The sequence below is a fragment of the Dromiciops gliroides genome, chromosome 4, assembly GCF_019393635.1.
Source record: "Dromiciops gliroides isolate mDroGli1 chromosome 4, mDroGli1.pri, whole genome shotgun sequence".
Lineage (NCBI taxonomy): Eukaryota > Metazoa > Chordata > Mammalia > Microbiotheria > Microbiotheriidae > Dromiciops > Dromiciops gliroides.
The window spans coordinates 44,668,042-44,691,231 of record NC_057864.1 but is presented as its reverse complement, the minus strand read 5'-3'; the positions used below and the strand labels follow the sequence as shown (position 1 = coordinate 44,691,231).

Genomic DNA, 23,190 nt, shown 5'->3' with positions numbered 1-23,190 from the left:
TCCTATGTGTATATTCAGAAGATGTCCAGAAATTGAAGGTCAGAGGTAGAAATAGGAGAATTGTATTATCAGAATCTACTATGGACAAGCAAGGCAGAGTATAGGTGAGTTTGAAAAACAAAATTAAAAGCCTAATGTGGAGATGTGTATTAGTAGGGAATTAGGGCTTCAATTTTCTGGCCATCCACTGGATCTCTGGCTAAGGCAGAGCAGCTAAAAATTTCTCAGTTCCCTTAAAAACAATATCTTCCTTTGAAAGATAGAGGAATTGCTGAGGAGAAACTCTATTCTGGAAGAACTAACAGAAGCAGTAGAAATGATGGGAACCTTGTAAAGAAGTGACCGTGACCACTCATTCCATCCTAGAGTTTGTGATAGAGATGAAGAGAAATGCCAGGCATAGTTTGGACATTATTGTGTTCAGTTCTGGGTATTGTATTTTATAGAGGTCATTCCTAAGTGTGGAGCATCCACGTGAAGGTGACCAAGCCTTGACATTAGACAGTATAAGGATCAGTTGAAGGAACTAGGGATATTAAACCTAGAGAAGATTCAGAGGGACATGCTCACTGTCTTCAAGCATTCGAAGAGACATTGTGTGGCTGAGGAATGGATTTGTTATTTTGGGCTCTAGGGGGCAGCAGTATGTGGGAATGAGCAGTATGTGGGAACCAGACTTCCAGGAGGATATAAGCTCCTTCATGGGAGGAATTGTTTTGTTTTTGCCTTTGTGTAGGGTTGGCCAAAAGAGATGAAGTCATGAAGGGGTTTCAATATTTAATAATACCTTTACTTTTTGTTTTTAATTTACAAAACCATAGCATCTTATACAGTATATATATATATATATATACATGTGTGTAAGTATATATAGGAAATAAAGAAAAATAATTTTCAAAAAGTTATTAAAACCTTAGCCCCCCCCCCACCTTCATAACTTTTGTACCACCCTGTCTCTATGGCTTGAAGCTTAACATTAAAACAAAACAAACAAACGAAAGTAAGACTGTGGCGACTGGTCTCATCATTCCCTGGCAAACGAGGGAGAAGAAATGGAAGTAGTATCAGATTTTGCATTCTTGGGCTCAAAGATCACCGTAGATGGTGACTGCAGCCACGAAATTAAAAGATGTTTACTCCTTGGGAGGAAAGCTGTTAGCAAATCTGGACAGCATCCTGAGAAGCAGAGACATCACCTTGAGGACAAAGGTCTGTATAATTAAAACTATGCCTTTTTCCAGTAGTAATGTATGGGGGTTAGTTGGACTGTAAGTAAAGCTGAGTGCTGCAGAATCAATGCTTTTGAATTGTGGTGCTGGAAAAGACTTCTGAGAGTCCCTTGGACAGCGAGGAGATCAAATCAGCCAAGACTGAAAGAAATTAATTGAGACTATCTACTGAAAGGTCAAATACTGAAGCTGAAGCTTAAATACTTTGGCCACGTAATGAAAAGATGGGACTCAATGGAAAAGACCCTGATTTTGGGAAGCATTAAAGACAAAAGAGAAGGGTTTAGCAATGGGTGAGAAGGATGGAGAGTGTCATGGAAGCAATGCACATGAGCTCCCACAGACTCTGGGAGGATAGAAGGGCGATGGTTCACGGGCTCACTAAAAATCAGACATGACTGAAAAACAGCATCTGTGGCACCTAGCAAAGTGCCCGGCGCATTGTAGGCATTTAATAAAATCTTGGTGAATTGATTGAAAATTGCCGAGGCAGAGTTAGGTCTGACGTAAAGCTCCCTAACAATTTAGGGCTGAGTAAAAGCAGAGTGGGATTCAGCACTGAAGGATAGCAATCAAAGGCTAATTGATCACTTATCTGTTCCATTGTAGAGACAGCTTTTGTGCAGAGAGAAGCGATCTTAGAGGACCTGAGGTACCTTCCACCTCAGTGATTCTGTGACTCATTGGTCAGCGCCCCTGATTAGCATTAGGATTTCTGCAGCTCCGTCTCAATGCAATATGGCCCAAGAATTCCTAATTTATTCTGTTGGAATTTTTTCGAGTTTTGGCTTTTATTTTCTTAAATTTGGCTCTTTTTTCCTAATATTTTTTTAGTTTGGCTTTAAAATGGTCGGTCTTGTGGCAGCTTCATCCTTGAACAACTAACTGCACATGCTTTCCAGGCTTTGACTTGTATATGAAGATGTCTTCTGGATAAATGATGACACTCTGGATAAGCATGTCTGGTATTTATAAACTATTGAAAGGTAGTGGGAGGATCTCACAGTCCAAAGTGGATGAGCCAATGTCCAGATTACCTCGATTTTGTCTGTAAGGACACTTTCCATCCATTCCCTATAGCAGATGTCCACCAGGTTATATCCTCCATTAAATAAAGCTTAGTGAAGACTAGGGACTAGTGTAATTTATCCGGGTGATCTAAGATTAATAGCCAGAAGTGCCAGTCTCAGATGGTGAGTGCATCCAGGTTGGATGGTGTGAGTCCCTTTGAGAATTGACAAGGCATCATGACCTGGGCACATTCACCATCTTAGCAGTCTAAGTCTAGAACAGTAATACAGAGTCAGGTTTAAGACAGACAAGGAAGTGCAAGGAAGGTTAAGTGTAATAAGCAAACAATCCCAAGAAGAGAGTTGGGGTTAGAAGCCAGGAAATGTTCTGAAGTCACTCATGTACAGGCATGAAATGAAGCTGGCAGATCAGGCTCCACAAAGTGCCTCATCAGGGAGCTCACACTATTGGTTTGACACGGTTTCCTTCCCCAAATGATTCAGGTTTTGTGCCCATACCTTTCCTGCATGGGCTCCAGCACCTGCCTTGGTACAGGGCCTGCACACTGAGGAGGAATCCTGAATACAGGAGAAAAAGCAATAGAACCAAGGGGGAAATGGTCCCCAAACCTTATGGTCATTCTCCTTTAAAAAGTGTTTAGGAGACAACTAAATGAGCAGCTTGATAACTACCCCCCCCCCATACTGGCTTAGCACAGCTGTCAGTCATTTCCTAGGACACAGGCACAACTCTGTGACTCCCAGTCGAGTACCTCCCAGGCCTCCCTGTTGTCCATGGAATAAAATTCAGACCCCTTAGTCTGGGATTTAGTGTGGCCACAGTCTGCCTTTACAGCCTTGGGTCACATTCCTTCCATTTATCGGCAAGGTTCCGGGCTGATGGATATCTTCTCCCATCTCTGCATTCACAAGGGCCATGCTTTATTCCTGGGCTTCCTTCCCTATCTCTGCCTGTTAAAACCCTTTTCCTTCAAGGCTCAACTCAAGGAATGTCTCCTATGTGAAACCTGCCTTGTTTACCCCAGCAAAAAGTGCCCTCTACCTCCGCAAAACACCGTAAGGGATTGGGCGCCACTGGCTTCTATCTTATACTCCACCCAGCAGAATGGAGGCCCTTCAGAGACGGGATCATTTTCCCCCTTGTGTCCTCTGAATCTTCACAGTGACCTGCATGTAGTAGGTGCTTAATTAATAGTTGTTGACTTTGATTAGCTTGAACCAGAACACTTACATTTTCTCTTGTGGTACAATCCAATTTCATGATTAGTCCTTTGGATGCTTTAATTTTGGTAATCCTTCTTTTTTAGCTTACACCTGTGATTTTATTGATGTAGGGAACACCCTGACGAGGAAGCCTCCTCTCCTAATACTAGTGGATAACTGTAATGTAGAGTTTTTCACCGAGAGGTTAAAAGACTTGCCTGTATTAACCCAAGTAGTATGAATGAAGAGGCAGAACTAGAATTCAGGTCCTCCTGACTCCAAGACCAGCTTTCTGCCCACTCCTGCACAATTCCATTCATAATAGCTTTATAATTTGGGTTTGCAAGGTTAGAACTTAGGAATCTATTTCTTTCCAGATAAGTTACCTAAGATCAGAACACATTGCCATCCGTTAGTTCAGTTGTGATGCCTTGATTATTATATCCCCACATATTTCCAGTAGCAATGTATGGGTGTTAGTTGGACTATACAAAAAGCTGAGTGCTACAGAATCAATGCTTTTGAATCGTGGTGCCGGAGAGGACTTCTGAGAGTCCCTTGGACAGTGAGGAGATCAAATCAGTCAATACTGAAAGAAATTAATTTCGACTATTCAATGGGAGGGCAAATACTGAAGCTGGGGCTTAAATACTTTGGCCACATAACAAGAAGATGAGACTCAGTGGGAAAGACCCTGATGTTGGGAAGGACTGAAGGCAAAAAGACAAGGATATAGCAGAGGGTGAGATGGATAGAGAGTGTCATGGAAGCAATGCGCATGAGCCTGAACAGACTCTGGGAGGATAGAAGGGCCTGGTGTGCTATGTTCCATGGGGTCACAATGAGTCAGACGTGACTGAAAAACAAAACCTATGGCACCTAGCACTTCTGAACAGCAAGGCTTCCCACTTGTATAATTGCTTAAAAGATAGAGTTCGGCATACATTTCCACTCAACTTTCCTCATAGTTGTCTTTTCCCCTTTAAAACAAAAGACTTGGGGGCAGCTAGGTAGCACAGTGGATAAAGCACCAGCCCTGGATTCGGGGGGACCTGAGTTCAAATCCGACCTCAGACACTTGACACTTACTAGCTGTGTGATCCTGGGCAAGTCACTTAACCCTCATTGCCCCACAAAAAACAAAACAAAACCCAACAACAACAAAAACCCAAAAGACTTCCCCCTGTCCTAACAATGAAGTCTGCTGACTTTGACTCTACTACTAGTTTTCCCTAAGAAATCTTATCACTTTGTTTTCAACTGCTTGATTCAATGTTGAACATCCCAATTAACACAGAGAACTAGAGACAGAGTTCATGGCTACATATGTCTTATGGTTTGGGTTATTTTTTTAGTCAGGCTTTGTGATTTCATCTACATAGGAGATACCCACCAAGGATGTAGGTTGCCAATTTATCTTCAACTTAGTTTAGTCTTGGAGAATTGTTAAGGGCAGTAAGCAACATTTTAGGTCCTTGAAAATCTGTGACGGTCAGTGGCAGGTTTTCCGGTAGTACGGTGCTTCATATTTACTTGATTAGTTATTTTAGTTATTTTATCTCAGACTATACAAAAAGCTACGTGATTCGTAATTAGTAATTTATATTGAATATGATTTATGTCCCTGCAACTGAAACTTTCCTCAGAAAGGTCAGTGACTTCCTACTTGTTAAATAAAATGGCCTTTCCCAGGCTTTATTCTTTTGGATCTTTCTCAAGCATTTGATAGCTTAACCAACCACTTCCTCTTAAAACTTTTTTCCCCAACACTTTTCCACTTCTTTACTGGCTGCTACTACTACTACTTAAATGTCAGTGTTCCACAAGCCTCAGTTCTTTACCCTGTTCTCCCTGTAAGGATTCATCAACTCTCCTAACTTCAATTATCATCTGTGTTGACAATTCCCAAATCCAGATATCAAGAACTGAATTTTCTCTGAATTCCAATCACATATTTAAGGGCTTGGTGGACATTTTTACTTATACATCATATCACATCAGATGTTGTTACATGTCAACAATGGAAATAATCCTGAAAAATGACCCCAAATATTAATTTAGATGCAATTTCTTTTGAGGAGATAGTATTAACTTTGGCAACAAAGAAGAAAAAAAGAGGGAAGTGAGCTGTTCCGTGGGACATGTGGAGGAATTCCAAAATCAGAGACAACAGGAGCATTATAAGAGTTGTCAAGGATTGTAGCAACTAATTATAAATAAGAGTCATTCATATAGACACATTGTACTCGCATGTTGGGCAAATTATTTGATATCTCTAAGCCTGTCTTTGCCTGTAAATGAGGAAGGCTGGGCTAAATGACTCTAAAGGTTCCTTTCTAGCTCTAAATTCTGTGATTCTGGGATAAGTAAAGATGTGCGTGTTTGTCTATTTCACAGAATAATCTTATAATCCAGATCACTGAAGTACAGCATGCAATCGACCAACTGAAAAGAAAACTGGACACTGACAAAATGAAACTAATGATAGAAATTAAGGTAATTTTGTTTTATTCATAGTATAAATAATTCCTTAAAACATTTTCATGCTTTGTATTATAAGAATATGAGGATACTTAGGGTTGATTATCTTGTGATCTAGCAAGATTCACTCTTCCCCAACAAACAAGTGCTGATTTTGGGGAGTTTGGGGCCAAAAAGATCAAAGTCTAGCAGTCAAAGCTCACTATTTAGCAGAGACTGAGGCAGAAAGCCCATCTTAGTTAGTGAAACTTCCGAGCTGCAGGACTTTTATTTTCCCTTAAGAAATGCAGTTTTACTACTTTTAAGTTTGTAGCATACTCTGCATGGGGAATTTTACCAAGTAGAGATTTGGGACTTATTCTGAGCGCACAAGATCGAATTGTCACGTATACCATACTTAGTTCACCACTCTCCAAAGAATTAAAAAATATAATATTAAAACAAGGACTAGTAGTGCAGGGACTGAGCATGTGTTTGTTGTTGTTCAGTTGTTTCAGTTGTATTGGACTCTTTGTGACCTCATCTGGGATTGTCTTGGCAAAGACACGGCAGTGCCATTTCCTTCTCCGGCTGTTTTTACAGATGCGGAAACTGAGGCCAACAGGGTGAAGTGACTTGCCCAGGGTCACAGAGCTAGGAAGTATCTGAGGCTGGATTCGAACTCAGGTCTTCCAGACTCCAGACTTAGTGCTCTACCCAGCTACCCCCGAACATGAGGGTACACTTGTCTCTATTTGATGTTACCCCAAACCAGTTCATCCTGGCATATGTGTATCAGGATATAACTGGCAAGAAAACACCTTTTTTTTCTTAGATTTTCTCGCCGCGGGGCTTTCTTTAGAATCAGTACTGACTCATATGGTCAAATCAATGATTTGTCAATCACCATGACTAGTGAGGTCATCCAGTGAAGATAAATATTTTAACCATAAATATCTGGCCTGAGTTCAGCTGTAATATTATGAAATGCACTGTGGTATGGAAGAGGGCACTGGCCCTCGGGTCAAAAGGCCTGGGTTCAGATCTTGGCTGATTTTTACTCACAGAATGCCCAAATATGATATTTTCATTTGAGCCTCATAATTACCCTGTGAACTAGGTAATACTTGTATTATCTGCATTTTACAATGAATAAACTAAGACTCAGAAGGCTTACGTGACTTGCACATGGTCACACAGGTAGTAAGGACACTTTCTAATAAGTCTGACACTCTATCTACTATACAATACTGCCTCACTAAAGGACGAGTCACAACCACTGTGAGCATCAGTTTCTTCATCTGTAAAATGCAGATAATACTTCTACCATGTACCTCATGGGGGAGAATGTGAGCAAAGTACTTTGGGAAATTCAAAGTTTAAATAATTATGAGCCACAATCCAAATTGATTCAGCAAGAAATTTATTTATAAAGATCTTTGTAGCAGCCCCACAATAAAGGTGTTTTTTATCTAGTTTTAAGTAACATTGTATTACTTTACTGGTTTCACTGGTTTGGGGATATTCCCTCCATGATGCAGATCAAAGCTCCTCTTTTCAGGACTTGTTGAGGGAAAAAATTGATTATCATCTCGTGGCCAACCTGGCAATTAGTTTCTAAATTGTCTAAGGCTGGTCTTCTGACTAGACGGTATTCACCACCAAGCCAACACTTGAACCCTCTCCAACATGGTGGTACTAGCCCAAGCTTCTGATCAACTGACAGGGCCTTAGAGGATGCCATCTCTATGGCAAGAAAAAGCATTCCAATAGGACTCGGGGTCGTTTATTCCAGTGTAAATTCCAATGACAAATCCTTACCTTCTGGTATGTTAAATGGGCAGGAGATAACATATGTAAATCATTCCATCAACTTTCAAGCTTTATCTAAATATTGGATGTTTATTATTATTATTATTATTATTATTATTATAATAAGATTGTCATTTAGTGAAATCTCAATTTGGAATTTGAGCACAGAATATAAAAAAATTGGTATCTGGTCTTTCATTGTGGGAGTAAAATTTTTTTTTTTAGTAAAATGTAATATTATTTCTTTATGCCATGTGAAGCCTAAAACTAGCTATGAATATCATAGTAAAATTTTGCTGTTCAACTACCTAGTTCTTTTCCCCTGGAAGCTAAAGGCAGTAGACAGAGGTCAATGGTGTGTATTAGGGGATGAGAACACAGAAGGCCATTGGAACTGCTACTTAATTATGGAAGCTACTGTATTGCATGACTATTGTGATTGTCTTCAGAATACCAATGTGGGATTTAATTAATCTTTGAAAGGTACTTAAAATCATGTCAGCCCAGATTTCATCTGGGAGCCTTCCTTTACAGTTTCCAATTCTTCTTTGCAGATGAGAAAACAAGCAATTTCAGACATACGAACATTAAAAATGGAACTGGAACAGAAGAAAATGAAGGCATCTTTAAGCTCACAATCAAATGTATTTACTTAGAACTGTCTTAGTTTTCCAACTCTTTAGACTTATTTGAAGACTGTCCATCCATTGTTCTTGCCAGTGTTTCTTTATAAGCCTTGTGTTTCTATTCCTTTATTTTTCATACTGAGTTTATAAAGTAACTCATGAAATTTCAAGCAGAATATACTTCAATACTATGAGGATCTGTGATTTTGTCAGAGTGGGTATTCCTTCCACTAAGACAGATCACACCCCCTTGACAAGTTGGGAGATGAATTTTGAGAGTAGCTTTGGTAAAAGAGAAAGAAAAAGAAAGGAAGAGAGAGAGAAGGAAAGGAAAAGAAAGGAAAGGAAAGGAAAGGAAAGGAAAGGAAAGGAAAGGAAAGGAAAGGAAAGGAAAGGAAAGGAAAGGAAAGGAAAGGAAAGGAAAGGAAAGGAAAGGAAAGGAAAGGAAAGGAAAGGAAAGGAAAGGAAAGGAAAGGAAAGGAAAGGAAAGGAAAGGAAAGGGAAAGAAAGAAAAGGAAGGAAGGAAGGAAGAAAGGAAGAAAGAAAAGAGAAAGAGAAAGAAGGAAGAGAGAGAAAGGGCAGTGAAAAGTCAAGTAATTTGTTCAGGGGATTATTTAGTTATTTTTGAGTATTTCAAGATGACTGGACTTCATTTTACAGTAAAGTATTTCATTATTAAATTGCTGGGTTTAAAAATAATTCATCTAGAGTTAAGAATAAAGGTCCATTATTAGTCTTAGCAAACCACCATGTCTTGGTACAAAAGGCTGCATTGATTTTTTTAATGTAACCTTGATAATTAAAAGAATAATACTTTTATTTTAACTAAACAGCAGCCTAAGAATCTAAGACTCAGGAAATTGAGTTTACCATTTGGAGCACTCAGAGGAAACTCCTGGGATTAGTATCCAAGAACTGCCTTATTAACATATTTTAGAAGCATAGAAACCATCGGTAATTGAAAATAGAATATGAAACATCATCCTTTTGATTGGATGCTCCAGGTCCTCTGCCATAAGCAACCATGTAAATTGGAAGCAGAGATCTTACATATGACCTAGGCTCAGAAAGGATGGTCAAATTTTATCTGCTTTATTCTGATTTACAGGAAAAAAAACACACAAAAAACAGTTAAGAAAGACTAGATTTATGTGAGTCCAAGGTTCAAAAGAACAGGTTTGTAATATCCCTAGACAGTAATACAGCCAGTGCTATAAAAATGTAAATAATAAGTTTGACATAATGCTGTTGTCTTTATAATTTGCCATATGAAAAAGCAGAAAGTGAAGTGAAACCTGGCTAAAGCTTTAGGAAAGTTCAAAACATTAAACTACTACTGTATTTTAGAAAGAGAAACATCACTTCATAAACCAATGTCATGAGGTTAAAATTAAAAGCAAAATCCCAACGTGGGAAAATATTGTAAATTTATAAAAAAAACTAAGCAATAAGGTTGTTGATGAATAAATTAAAGATGCACAGAAAAGGATCTTAGGAGAATTGTTTCATCAAGAATAGCATAAGAATAATATCAGATTATCCACTAAGTTATCCCTATAGTAAATTTAATAATAATAAAATTCTTCTTGAAAATATCTGTCTCAAAAGCATAATTTAGCTGAAAATTTAGGAAACACTACCATACTAGTCTAAAAGATTTTCTTTTTAAATTCCCTAGGCCAACTCTAATATCTTCTATCTTAGAATCACTTGTCTAGAGGTTGGGATGAAGCAAAAGCAAATCTCACAGGGCACTGAGGTGTTACTTTGGGAGAAGAATCACTGAGCCAATATCCCATCCTCCCTTTTACAGTGCATTGGCCCTAAGGAGAAGACAATCGATCTCAATTTTAATATTAGGTTTGTTGGACAAATAAAATTACAGAATCAATTGCTTTTCAGAGAATAGGTGTTGTTTTTTTTTTTAATTTGTCCTAAGCAAACTAGGTTTCCCTTTACAAGTTTTAGAGCTTTTTGCATAGTTTATAAATATGTAAGCATACATGTTAATATCATGGACAAAAGACATGAACATAATAAAATTATGAAAATAACGGTTTATTAAGTGACAGATAAAACATCTTATAAAATAAAGAAGATTATTTCATACTGAAAGATAGACTCATCTCTCAACTTTTGTGTTTCTTAAATTATCAAAATATATGTTTGAAAAGCAACTTAAAGGCATTAAGCTGACAATCCAATTAGTTCTATTAGTACACCAAATATTAAAATGTTTCAGAACAGAACAGAAATATTTGGAAAGAAAACATAATGAATATATTTATCTTTTCAAGAAATAAGATGTATAACTGCAAACAGAATGACTTCTTGAACTGTATACTTAAGCAGCATTTTTTCATTAGTCCTTTTCCCCATTTACCTTTAAAGCCCTCCACATGTCTTCAGTTTGCTGTTTGGCTACTGCATCCCCAGAGTAGTCAAGACAGTTTCCATTCCACATCCCAATGCCCCGTAAACCATAATCCCTTACAAATGCTGCCTTTAAAGAAATGCTCTTTGGATTGTCGTACCACACCTGGTGAAAATGGCCATCAGCATCCTACACAAATACAGAAATATGGAACATCAAAATAAAGTCACAGATAAAACCAAATTCCATTTTTTAAATACCCAAAGAGAAGGCACCATCATCAGAGGGTCTGTTATTTTGTGGTTCTACCATTGTTAATGGGCAGTCATTCAAACTTTCAGTCATTACACATGGTCCACAAAGGACCTCTACATTTTCCCCTCCTCATTCCCATTTCCCTCAATGGGGCTCTGGGACACCTTTCCCACTTTGCCCAGCCCCCACCAGGATCTCTTAGCGCCTTTTAACACCAGCAGGGTCTCAGAGCTTCTCAGGCTTCTGGTTCAAATATGGGTGATGTTGTTGTCCTTCATTCTCAAAAAGGACTTGCAGTGAATCGTATTTAAGTGAGACAGGGCTATGCAAAGTCACCAGCCTCACTCTCTTCTCCAGTGCCATCTGGGTCCAGTGGCGAGATATACATCAAGAACACTGGAGATAGTCCCAGATGTTTAAGGCAATTGGGGTTAAGTGACTTGCCCAGGGTCACAAAGCTACTAAGTGTCTAAGGTGAGATTTGAACTCAGATCCTCCCAACTTCAGGGCCAGTGCTGTCTACTGCATCACCTAGCTACCCCAAATATGTAGGGCAGAGAAAGATTATTGCTAAGAATGAAAGGGAAGACCAAGGAAAGATGGTTTTGATTGGAAAATAATGAGACTACTAGTTGTTTGTTTGTTTTGAGGAGGGGACTATGGTAGGTATCTAGTAAAGTATCTTCAAAAGCAATTTCAAAAAGAAAAAGTGTTTCCCAATGTTTTTAATATCTGCAGTAGCACAGGAATAAAGTATACAGCCTCCTACAATTAGAGAACAATATGCATTTGGATGCTAATTTCTGGTATGGCTGAAAGAAAAAGCAGCACCACTTTAGCATACCCTGGATTGTATTTATGTGGAATTGTTCCATACTTTATATTAAGGATTAAAAATCCTTAGAAATCACAAAATCATATTATATATATGCTTTACATAAAATATTTATAGAAGTATTAATATCATATGTATAGAAATATTTATTTCTATATATTTGTGAATATTTGTGTATATATAAATTATATTCATTTAAATATTTACATACACATATATTGGATATTAGATCATAAATCAATATGCAAAATTTATGACTAAAAGGGAAAAAGCTTAATTCTGTAGATTAAAAAGCAAAACTTTAATTTTTCTTCCTTTGAATCTGACCAAGATTCAAGCTGAAACTCTGAAGCTATTTGATACTATGAAGCAAAAGCACAGTAAGGGATTAAAGGGTTAAAAAACCAACAACGTACAAATGAGGAACTTAATGGAAACAGTTCTGTCCAAAGACAGCCCCTTTTATGCCAATTAGAAAAGGCTAGCAATTGCAGCTAAGATCTATAAATTTTTGATCATCATTTAAAATGACAAATATCATAATGTTTAGTGTCTTTTTATTATTTCAAATAGCTTGAATTATTAAGCAAAGAAATTGAAAGTCCTCTTTTGCCCAGAGTTCGATTCTAGTGTCTTTAAGAAGATGGATATCATGTTTCATCTACTAAAATAACTGATGTAAATGTCCTGTAAATTCTCACACATACACACACTCTAAGAAATAACGTTTACTGACTTAAAATGTCTCACCTTGTAATTATAATAAGGGGCTTGCTGTTGAGTGTTCCACTGGCTCCCAGAAATGGAACTACTCACTTGACCCATGATGGCTTTATAGGTCACCTGGCGGCCTGCAGCATCACTACATGGCGCTCCACGGAAAGGCACTTTGGGAAGGGTGCAGATGTGATCCTGATGATGAGCAAGAGCCTGAGCATTCATCACTCTGAACTCCATAGAAGTTCCCAGAAAGATAAGCCTGGAAATCTGATTGATACTGAGTCTAGGGGTAGATGTAATTGGTATTTCAACTCTTTTCCCCCCAAAATGAAACTGAATAGATCCCAAGGGTCCATGCCACTTACACACAGTTGCCTAAATCTGCCTCTTGGCAGAACCAGTCTACTCTCTCTTCACAGAACTGAAAACAACTCACATGTCCCCTCTGAGTCTTTTCTAGGTCAAACAACTCCAGTTCCTTCAACCAATACTCATATAAAGTGAACTTAAAGCTCTTTTACTTTTTTTGCGGGGAGGAAATCTCCTCTATGCTTAGTGCAATGCCCAACAAACAGCAGGGGCTTAATAAATGTTTAGTGAATGACTAATTGATCTTAGTTCCCCTTCATGTTGGATGCCCTCTAGCTTAACCATATCTTTCCTAAACATCTGAGCATCTGGAAATGAACAAACTATCTCAGATATGGTTTGAACAGGGCAGGGTACAACGGGACCATCACCTTATTTCTGGGATCTCTGTCTCCCTTAATGTAATACATGATCAATTAGTTTTATTTGGCTACCATATCACAAGGTCTACTGACCTTGCAATCTACCAAAACCCCTAGATCTTTGTCAGACAAGCTGTCTAAGCAAGCCTCCTCCAACCTTCTCCTTGTGCAGGTGATTTGTAAAAAACCTGATGCCATGATCTGTTCTCTAGAAACTCAGACTACTCAGTTTAAAACCCTATGTGGAAAAGTCATTGAATTTTATTTACTTTTTTTGTGAAAGAAAGCACACAGAAAAAGGAGACAGTATGAATAGAAAGAAGTATGACTTGGAATTGATATGAAATGAACTCCTCTTACCTCAGATAAATTCAGACAAGGATAGTCATAGCCGTACCAGGGAACACCCATTACAAGTTTCTTAGGGTCAATGTTCATCTTGAGATAGCTTTCATATCCTAATTAAAAAGAAAAAGACACAATAAAACCCATGCTATCTTGACATTATAACCATGAGTTCTCCAAACCTAAGGATGTCAAAAGAGGTACTGTATATGTAAATTAATAATACTGTATTTGTCTAATATGACCTTTTAGATGTAGTTACATAATAATGATCAATTCCTTCTTGTCTCATTTTTTTTAAAAAAACTTCTCTTTGAATAGAAAAGTTCATTAAAACGAGATTAAATTTCATTAGTCTACTCAAAAAACTGCAGGCTACTGACTTAAATAAACTAAAATACACATGTGCTGAGAAGAATAAAACATTCCAGGAAAGCACACAAACCCTGTCCACCAAATTGTAAGACATCATCTTCTGGTAGTCTTCATTCTCAAGTATCACAATCAGGCTAGTAAGCTGAATCTTTGGGAAATGATCTCATTGTGAATCTAGGCCCCATCCAATTTATAAATGTGTGTGTATGTGAGTGTGAACAGCTTAAGTCTTTGAATTACCAATTCCCTTCTTGCCTAGCAGCAGACTTCCAATGAAAGGCTACCTGGTATGGGGAAAAACCTTAGAATTACAACCAGAAGGTCCGGGCTTGCACATCAGCTTGCTTCTTGTGCAACTTCACCTACGTCCTTTCCTCTAGTTTGGGCTCAGTGTCCTCATCTGTCCATGAGGGGACTGGACTAGATGACCACTAGTAGATGGCCCCCTTGGGCTCTGATTTCTATAGTGTCATGAGAAAGATAAATGAATCTGCCTCTCCTCCGGCCAAACAAGACAAACTGGATTCTCCAGGCTTTTGCTCAGTGTTGCCTAAGCTGGGCATGTCTCCTTCTTTTCCCCTGTTGATTTCTCATCCATAAGTACCTCCTCCGGGGAGCCTTATTCAAGCCCCTTGTCAGCTTTCAAAATTAACTGAGACGTTCTACTATCCCCACTTTACTAATTTGTTCAAACTCCAATGAAGTGATTTGGTAACAAATTTATGAGATGACTAAAATGGATTTTACACTTAGAAAATCAAACTAACAACATTTCACCATTTGCTGCCCATTCAACTCATTCACAGAACCTGCCCAAAACATGCATACTCCAAATATCTATTCTAAATATAATTCTGTTCATATGTGTAGGTGATACTTTTTTTGAAATTAGACCATTACTTGGTTATTTGCCAGGTTGAATACTATGTGTACTACCAATACAATATTCTCTAATTTTATATTTTAAGCCAATTCAGTTTCTATTCAACAATTATTTCCCAAGTTACCAGAATGTACAAAGTGCTATGCTATAAGGGAGAGGAGACATAGTCCCTAACCTTGTACAGGTGTCCCAAAAGTCTTAGTGCAATTAAAGCTTTAATATCTGAAATCATCTTATTTTAAGGGCAAAGGGAGCAGTCCCCATTCAGGACAATGTGGTAGTTAACAAATTTTATAGCAAAAAGCAGCCTACCTATTTGGAGAAAGCACTAACATGGAAAGGACATGCAGATGAATCAGAAAATCCAAAAGATCCCTCAGCATCTGAAGCACTGGGAATAATATTGGTGGTGAGTAACCTTTTCCTAGATCCTTACCCATTAAGGTTTGGTTATAGGGAGCATTGGCTGCTGCGATGCACTCTGTCCAGATCTGACTTTGTTCATCATAAGACATCACAAAGAGGAAATCACAGGAGTCTGCAATTCCTTTATAATCGTAGCATCTCTTGTCTATGCACTTTGGAGACCAAGCAACATCAAAAGTGACCTGTCGGCAAGAAACACACATGAGCCCAGCAAAGGATCCGGTCTGCACATTCCCTTGTCCTGCTAGGAAGTTTACAATTACAACATGTAGTTCAGGTTTCAAATCAGACTGTTCATGAGAAATTAACTGAAAAGCAGTGTTTTTAAGATGCATCTTCCTCATAAGATTGTCAGAAGTCACTTTTGGGAAAGTCTCCTAGTTTGATCTGTGACTTCATCCCCTTGGTCAATTCCCTTCCATTCAACATTTACTAAGTACAAAGTATGTACTTCAACCAACTATTTACTTAGAGCTGTTCTTTTTTTATGGTTCAACTTCAGTCCAAGACTGGAGCACCCCGGACATGGAAAGTATGACCTAGCCAGGAGGAAACCATATAGTCCTGCCCTTGGGCTGACAGTCTGTGGAGATACCAGATGCCCCCAGGCTAGGAATCTCTCCCCACTCCACAACATTCTACACAGTTATGTAACAACCCTCCTAAAATACTGCTTTATGAGAAGTCACTGTCCTGATCCAAAAATCCTCAGGGTTGTAAATTCCCCCTAATCTAACCTAATCTTCCACTCTCAACCTCTCTACCTAATCCCACAGTGCAAGCCAATGTTAGTGGCTTGCCCACAGTACTCTGTGTATTAGTGTATTTCTACCTCTAGGCCTTTGTTCACAAGTTCTAGGTGGTATAGTGCACAGAGTCCTGGACGTGGAGTCAGGAAGACTAGCTATGTGACCACAGGCAAGTCACTTCACCTGTCTGCCTCAGTTTCCTCGTGTGAAATGGGGATAATAATAGCTCCTACCCCCCAGGGTGGTTGTGAGATACTATCTCTGAAGCTCCCAGCAAACCTTAAAGTACTACAGAAATGCCGGTGATTTTTATGGCAGTTATACTGTTTTCCTCCACTTAGAACTTCACCCCTCCTACTCAGTTTACTTAAACCCATTTTTTCTTCAAGGTTCAACTTGAATATGAGACTGGAGCATCCTGGGCATAGAAAGGATGACTTGCTCTGATATTTAGGACTTTGCCCCATTCATCTACCTGGCATTCCTAGTTACATTTTAAAGTGTGTGTCCTATTCCCCCAACCAAACTGTAAACTCCTTAGGGAGAAGACACAATACTTTATAGGCCCCAGCAGGCCTTGCCCATATCAGGGGCTTGCTAAAGTGTTTATGATGGTGCTGTAGTTGAGTTGGGTGTTGTTGACAGTGCAGTGAGGGAGGAGATAACCTTAAAACAGCAATAACGTCACTAGAGTGGGTCCCATCAACACTTGGTACATAATGACGCCTATGGGGCATTAAGCTCAGGTAGGGTTCTGACGTGCATTGACAAATAAGTTGGCCATGGTATCAACAACAACAATCATCACCATCACATACATAAGGTTTTAAGGTTTGCCTAAAAATGTGCTTCTTGGATCACCTTTCATTTCACCTCATGACAATTTTGTGAGGGAAGCAGCATAGCCAGTTTTTATCTCCAAGAAATGCAGCCAGGTAACACCTCTTGTAGGTATGTGAGGCAGGATCCCCCCATGATCTTCCTAATGCCAAACCTGGTACTCTCTCGGGCACAATGTCCCTGCCCCTGCACCTGGCATCTCTTTATTTTCCCCTGCTACTCTCACTGCTCACAGACCAAAATAACTTTCCTCCTTTGTCAGACTTTAACGGTGAGATTCTATAGATCACCCTGCAAAAGGGGGTGGCTGTCTGTGCTTGACTGAGTAATTATTGGATTTCAAAAATTAAAATAGGATTTGTGTTCACCTGTGATCCCTCAATTTCCCGATGGAAGGCTTCTGTCGTTTCTTTAACTAAAGCTGTCAAGGCGTAATATTCAGGGGATGACTCTTCAACGTCTTGTTCTATGTCTATATTAATTCCATCCATGTGTTGGTTTTTGGCCAATTTGAGTTGTTTCATTATCCAGGCTTCTCTCAAAGTAGGCTCAATGATATTCTTTAAGGGGACATCGCCTATGGAAGATATACATACTTACTTATTTTGCTCTTAATAGTATTTTATTTTTTCCCTATTCCATGTAAACATAGTTTTCAACATCCTTTTCTGTAAGATTTTGAGTTCCAAATTTTTCTCCTTCCCTCCCCCCTCCCCAAGATGGTAAGCAATCTGACATGGGTTATACAGCACAATGATGTTAAACATTTTCCACATTAGTCATGTTGTGAAAGAAGAATCAGAACAAAAGGGAAAAACCACAAGAAAGAAAAACAAAAGTGAAAATAAGATGCCTCCATCTGCATTCAGACTCCACAGTTGTTTCTCTGGATGGGGAGCACATTTTCCATCATGAGTCCTTTGGCACTGTTTTAGATCATTGCATGGCTGAAAAGAACTATGTCTATCACAACTGATCATCACACAATGCAACTGTTACCCTGTACAATGTTCTCCTGATTCTGCTCACTTCACTCAGCTTCAGTTGATGGAAGTCAGAAACATATATTTATCCAAAAGTAGTTCCACTTCTTAATGGCATCTGTTTTATACTCTCTAGAACCTTATGAGATCAAAGTCCTTTAAGGACACCACAAATATTCTGGAATAGTTATTTCTCTTTGAGAGTTCTCCACATGGGGAAATGATATACCAAAAGAATAGAGCCTATATCTCATTAATTTACAAAATAACCCATCCAGACACTAAGCACAATTTAAAAACAGAGAAACTGTGGGCTAAGAGCCTAGACAAAGGTTGTCATATTAATTAGGTACAGTCACAGTGCTTGGGATCATATAATGAGTTACACAACCCTTTAAAAGGATTCAAATTTGTGAAATGAATCAGACAGTATCCTAGGAGAATTTTTATAATTATTGAAAACATCAGAGAGTAAGAATAAAGAAAGAAAACCTAGAAGTGAGACACATTTCTAAAGACACAAGGAGAAAAAATTTTAAAGTTATCCAAAGGTCGAAACAGTTTATGATTCTTACAGCCTGTCTATGGATTCCCATGCACCACCCCCCTCCCCCAAGTCCCTATAATATTGGTCACTAACCTTTAAGCACTACCCTGGAGCCTCTGGAATGGGCAAAACACAAAAGTTCAGGGTCATACTTTCCAAAAACTGCCACTGTTGTGATCTGAGACCAATCATAAGACTTCCAGGCTTTTCCTCCAACATCAAAGACAAAAACCTGTCAAGAACAACAGAAAAGGCAAGATGACAGAATTTAGAGGGAGAGATTTTGGAAAGTCACTTATTTCAACTCATCCCTAAAAAGATCCCACAGAGTGACATACTCAACAGTCTGTTGTTCTAACCTCAGCTCAAAGACCTCCAAGGAGGTAAACCCGCCACCTCCCACTGTAATCCATTCCACCTCTGGACAAGTTTAATTGTGGAGGATCATCTGGTCCAGATGAGCATCTTTGCAACGTCTACCTGTTGCTTCTAGTTTTATCTTCTGAGGCCAAAATAGAACAAGTCTCATCTCTTTCTTACCTAAGACACTTTATTGTCTCATAAACAGCAGTTCAGTCATATCAGTCGCATCCGACTCTCTGTGACCCCATTTGGGGTGTTCTTGGCAAAGGTACTGGAATGTTTGCCATTTCCTTCTCCACCTCATTTTACAGATGAGGAAGTCAGGTTTGAACTCACAAAGATGAATATTCCTGACTTCAAGCCCAGCACTCTATCCAAAGCACCACCTAGACATCATACATAGGTCCTCTTCGAGAATGAAGCACAAACAACAGTGCCTGGCCCTGTTTACTCAACTGAACAATGGACAGCCCTCCAAATACTATTATCATGCCACTTTCCACTTCTACCTCCCAACCCCCAAGTCTTCTCTTTCCTGGGCTAAGCATTCCCAATCCCTTCCACTGAGTCTCAGAGACTGAAGGCCCTTTACTAAACAGGTTGCTCTTCTTTATGTGATCCAGTTTGTCATTGTCCTTTTAAAATTGTGGTATAAAAAACCATCAATAAACATTATTATTTAAATTTAGTAATTTATTATTCAAACCAAACACAATACTCCAAATGCCTCACCAAGATAGAATCCAGAGCATTGACCAACTCCTTATTCTGGTGTGTTATGACTTTCTCAGTGTAGCCCATAATTGATTTTTTTTTTTGGCTGCTACATCCCATGAATGACTAACATTGAGCTTTCAGTCTATTCAACCCCTAGATGTTTTTCAGTCAATTTATCTAACATCTTTGCCTTTCTCTACAGAAGTTCAAAAGATCAAATTCATAGACTCAAGACTTTACCTCTATCCTTGTTGGATTTAATGTGATTCTAGGATTTAATCTGAATCCAGGGTTCTAATTTGCCAAGATCTTTTTGGATTCTGTCATCTGGTGTGTTAGCTTTCCCTCCCATGTTTGTGTCTCCCACCAATTTGAGGAGCATGCTGTATTTATCCATGCCATTGATAAAAATCTTTACACAATAAAGGAACAGACACAGATCTGAGGGACACTGCACTGAAGACCTACCACATTTCATATGAACCCTTTCTTTAATGACTACTGAGTTTGAATTATCATTTACTTCATATCCTTCCATCTATCCTATTAGAATAGTATGAGAAACCTTAATATCAAATTTTTTGATAACATCTAGGTAAACTATACTGATAGCATCCCTCCTTCACTACCGTGTTCTGCTAGTTTAATAACCCTGTCAAAAAATGGAATAAAGGTTAGTGTGGCATGACCCACTCTGGATGAAGCTGTGTGGACTCTTGGTAATCATTGCTTCCTTTTCTAGATATTCAGTAAGCAACTTTTTAACGAGATTTTCCCCAGGAATTGAACTCAAGTTTACCATAGGAAGCTACATACATAGTGTGTTCTCTTTCTTTTTTTCCTTTTGAAAATTAGGAGAACAGGCACAGAAATTGTAATTCAAACTTAAATGAAACTATCACAGTGCACCATTTTTTAAGGTCCGTTGCAGGGAATGCACTTAAGTGGTTAAATTTATATATACCTCTAGGATCTATGATTTCCCTGGTGTGAGTACTCCCTCAACTGGCCACAATTTTTCACTGACAGTGGAAGATCTTTGAGGATGCTTGGCTGTAAAAATTTATTGCTCTGTGGTCAACCAGGTGATCAGCTAGCTTTTCCTTATTCAGCTAGGCTCACCCCTGAATTACAGAGCTCCCTTCTCTAAAAGTATATACTCCAATTGATATCATATTGCTTGCCTTCTCAATGGGAAGGAGATTATTTGGAGCTTAAAAATTATTTAAAATGCTATAATTGATTAATCGAACGTATATTGTATGTATGTATGTGTGTGTATTTACTCTGGTGACCAAAACTCAGGATTGTCTAAAGCTCGAGGCCATGATGGAGCCTGGGGATAGCACCTTAATCGGAGTAAAAATGTCCCCATAACTGAACAAGATATGGCTGATAATTTATAATACAAAACTTTTAAAAAATGGCCTGATTTTGATTTTAACCTGGAAGGAGAAGGGATGACACAAAAGAGAAGCATCTAATCTAATTCTGGTACTAAAGGCTTCAAATGAAGAACCTAATAAGAGGAAAGAGTAATTTACCATAAACATAAATTTCATTTATTTTAATTATTCCTTTTCAGGAAGCCTGCAACTGCTGCTTAAACTAATGAAATGTGCTTTCAGGTCAGTGGCCTTTTAGTATCCTGGAAAAGTTACCCAGAAGGAGTTGATATCTGGGAAATTGACAGTATAGATCAAGATCACTTAGTATTTAATAAAGCGGTGCTTCCCAGACTACAGTGTTTCCAGTAATAGTTAAACATTCACCAACTCTTGTCTCTTAAGCAAGTTATAAAAATTTTGTTTACAGGTGATTTTAATGCCCACTGACAGAATCAATGTTGGGTAATGTCATATTAGATTACTGCCATAGTGCATCTCTACCCCAGGCTGTCCTTCAGACTTGGCCTCTCAACCTCACGGAGAGAATAACAAATTCCTGGTACAAGCCTCCAGAGTTTTAGAGAAAGACACACATTAGGATCCTAGGCTTTGGAGCTGGCCTAGTCCAAGGGTCCCATTTTATGGATGAGGAGGCTTGGGGGGCCTGGAGGGGTCCAGTCTCTCACTCAAGGTCCCATCAAAGCTGAGATTCACAAGCCGGGACCTGAACCTTGGACCCATTCCCTACAATGTCCTCTGGCTGCCTGGCCAGTCCATCAACATCCTAACCAATGAGGGCAGATGTCTCGGTCCAGAGCCGGGCACACGAGGAATCCGATTGTAGGGTGAGCTGTCCAAGCTTACGCCGGAATGAAGCCGGGGGTGAGGTAAGGAGGGGGGGGGGGCGACTGGGACAGCAGATTAGGAGAGTTTAGGACAAATGAAGGGGGCAGGGAGGCCGGGCCTTATAACTGACCGCCTGAGTTCTGCACCCACACCAGGTCCTCCTTGGGAGGGTAACCCAGTTGGCAGGAGCTTGTCAGAGAGAAGACACAAACCAGCCCCATGACGTAATCCAAATGACTGACCCTTTCCGGCCCCCCTGAATCAGCACCAGTGGGTACTGACTCCCTCCCCCCTGTCACCTGGGGATTGGGGGTGGGGGGAGGTGGGGACTGAAGGCTGAGAAAGACTAGAGAGGATTTCTGAGCCAACACCCCATCGATCTCAGGGAGAACGCGCTTGGAGTGGCAAGACCGGGGTTCAAATTCAGCCAGGGGGTGGGAGTGATCATTGCCTTTCTCTCTCTGGGGCTCAGGCTCCTCTTATGTGAAAGGAGGAGGCTGGACTGGATGACCTAACGTGTCCACTCCAAAGTCCCTTCCCTAATCGGGGATGCTGTGTCTGTAAAATGAAAGCCCGGGCCCCCCACAGGGTCCCTGGGGCCCCTTTCTGCCCTTAGTCCCTTCCCCTTTCTGGGACTCAGCTTCTTCATTTCCAGACTGAAAAGACTGGTTTCGAGAGTAGGCACCAGGCCTTCAACACGCCCTCTGCCAAAGGCGGGGGTGGGGACTGGGCTTGGCGGCCTCTGGGGCCCCTTCCAGCCCGGGCCTCAGTTTCCCCCTCTGTAAGGCGGGGTCTGGGCGGGATGGAGCGCCCCTCCCCCCGCGGGGCACGTGACCCCGCGCTGACCTCGAAGTCGCGGCGGCCTCGCACTGGCCGGCACAGCGCCGGGTCTTCGCAGGGGCAGGGCTCGGTGAGCGGGCCGGGGGCGGCGCCGAGGCCGGCGCGGGGCAGGCTCAGCAGCAGCAGCGTCCAGGCCAAGGCCAGGGTCAGGCCGCACAGCTGCGGCCTCTCCTCCTCCCGGGGCATCTTCCTCTTCCTCCTCTAGACCCCACCGGAGCTCAGCAAACACCCCGGCAGCGGACGGGACGGTCACGAGGGACTCGGCCACGCCCCCGCCCCGCCCCAGCCCCGCCCCGGCCGTCCTTTAGGCTCTCCTCCCCGCCCCGTCCGGGGAGTGTGGGGGAGAGCGCGCCCCAGCTCCCCTTCCCGTGCTAGCAGCCCCGCATGACCCTCCTCGGTTCCCTCTGTAGCTTATGCGCGGGTCTCCCCGTGCGAAGGGAAGCTCCTGGCGGGCAGGCCCTGCCCCTCCTTGTGTCCCTGTAGCACCGGCCACATGGCGAGCGCCTCATCGATGTTTCCTGATGGATTCAGTGACTGGGACTGGCCAGCCTGGCGACCGCCCTCCCGGCCCGGAATAGCCGGCGTCTGTACCAGGCTGTCGTGACTGGGACG

General features: G+C 40.5%; 2 protein-coding genes across 2 annotated transcripts in view; one reads left to right on the top strand and one right to left on the bottom strand.

Moving 5' to 3' along the window:
• Window positions 1-8,688, top strand: part of SPATA1 (spermatogenesis associated 1) — a 78,025-nt gene extending 69,337 nt beyond the window's left edge. Inside the window, 2 exon segments of the mRNA XM_043962584.1 lie at window positions 5,861-5,959; window positions 8,290-8,688. Coding sequence (XP_043818519.1) covers window positions 5,861-5,959; window positions 8,290-8,391 — 201 coding nt within the window. The 3' untranslated portion in view covers window positions 8,392-8,688.
• Window positions 8,689-10,397: 1,709 nt separating this feature from the next.
• CTBS (chitobiase) lies at window positions 10,398-22,830 on the bottom strand. The gene is made up of 7 exons (XM_043999672.1): window positions 22,585-22,830; window positions 18,518-18,656; window positions 17,263-17,471; window positions 15,316-15,487; window positions 13,637-13,734; window positions 12,576-12,737; window positions 10,398-10,924 (listed from the first exon to the last, which is right to left on the bottom strand). The coding sequence occupies exons 1-7, from the start codon at window positions 22,762-22,764 to the stop codon at window positions 10,724-10,726; spliced, it is 1,161 nt and encodes a 386-aa protein (XP_043855607.1). The 5' UTR covers window positions 22,765-22,830; the 3' UTR covers window positions 10,398-10,723.
• Window positions 22,831-23,190: the final 360 nt, after the last annotated feature.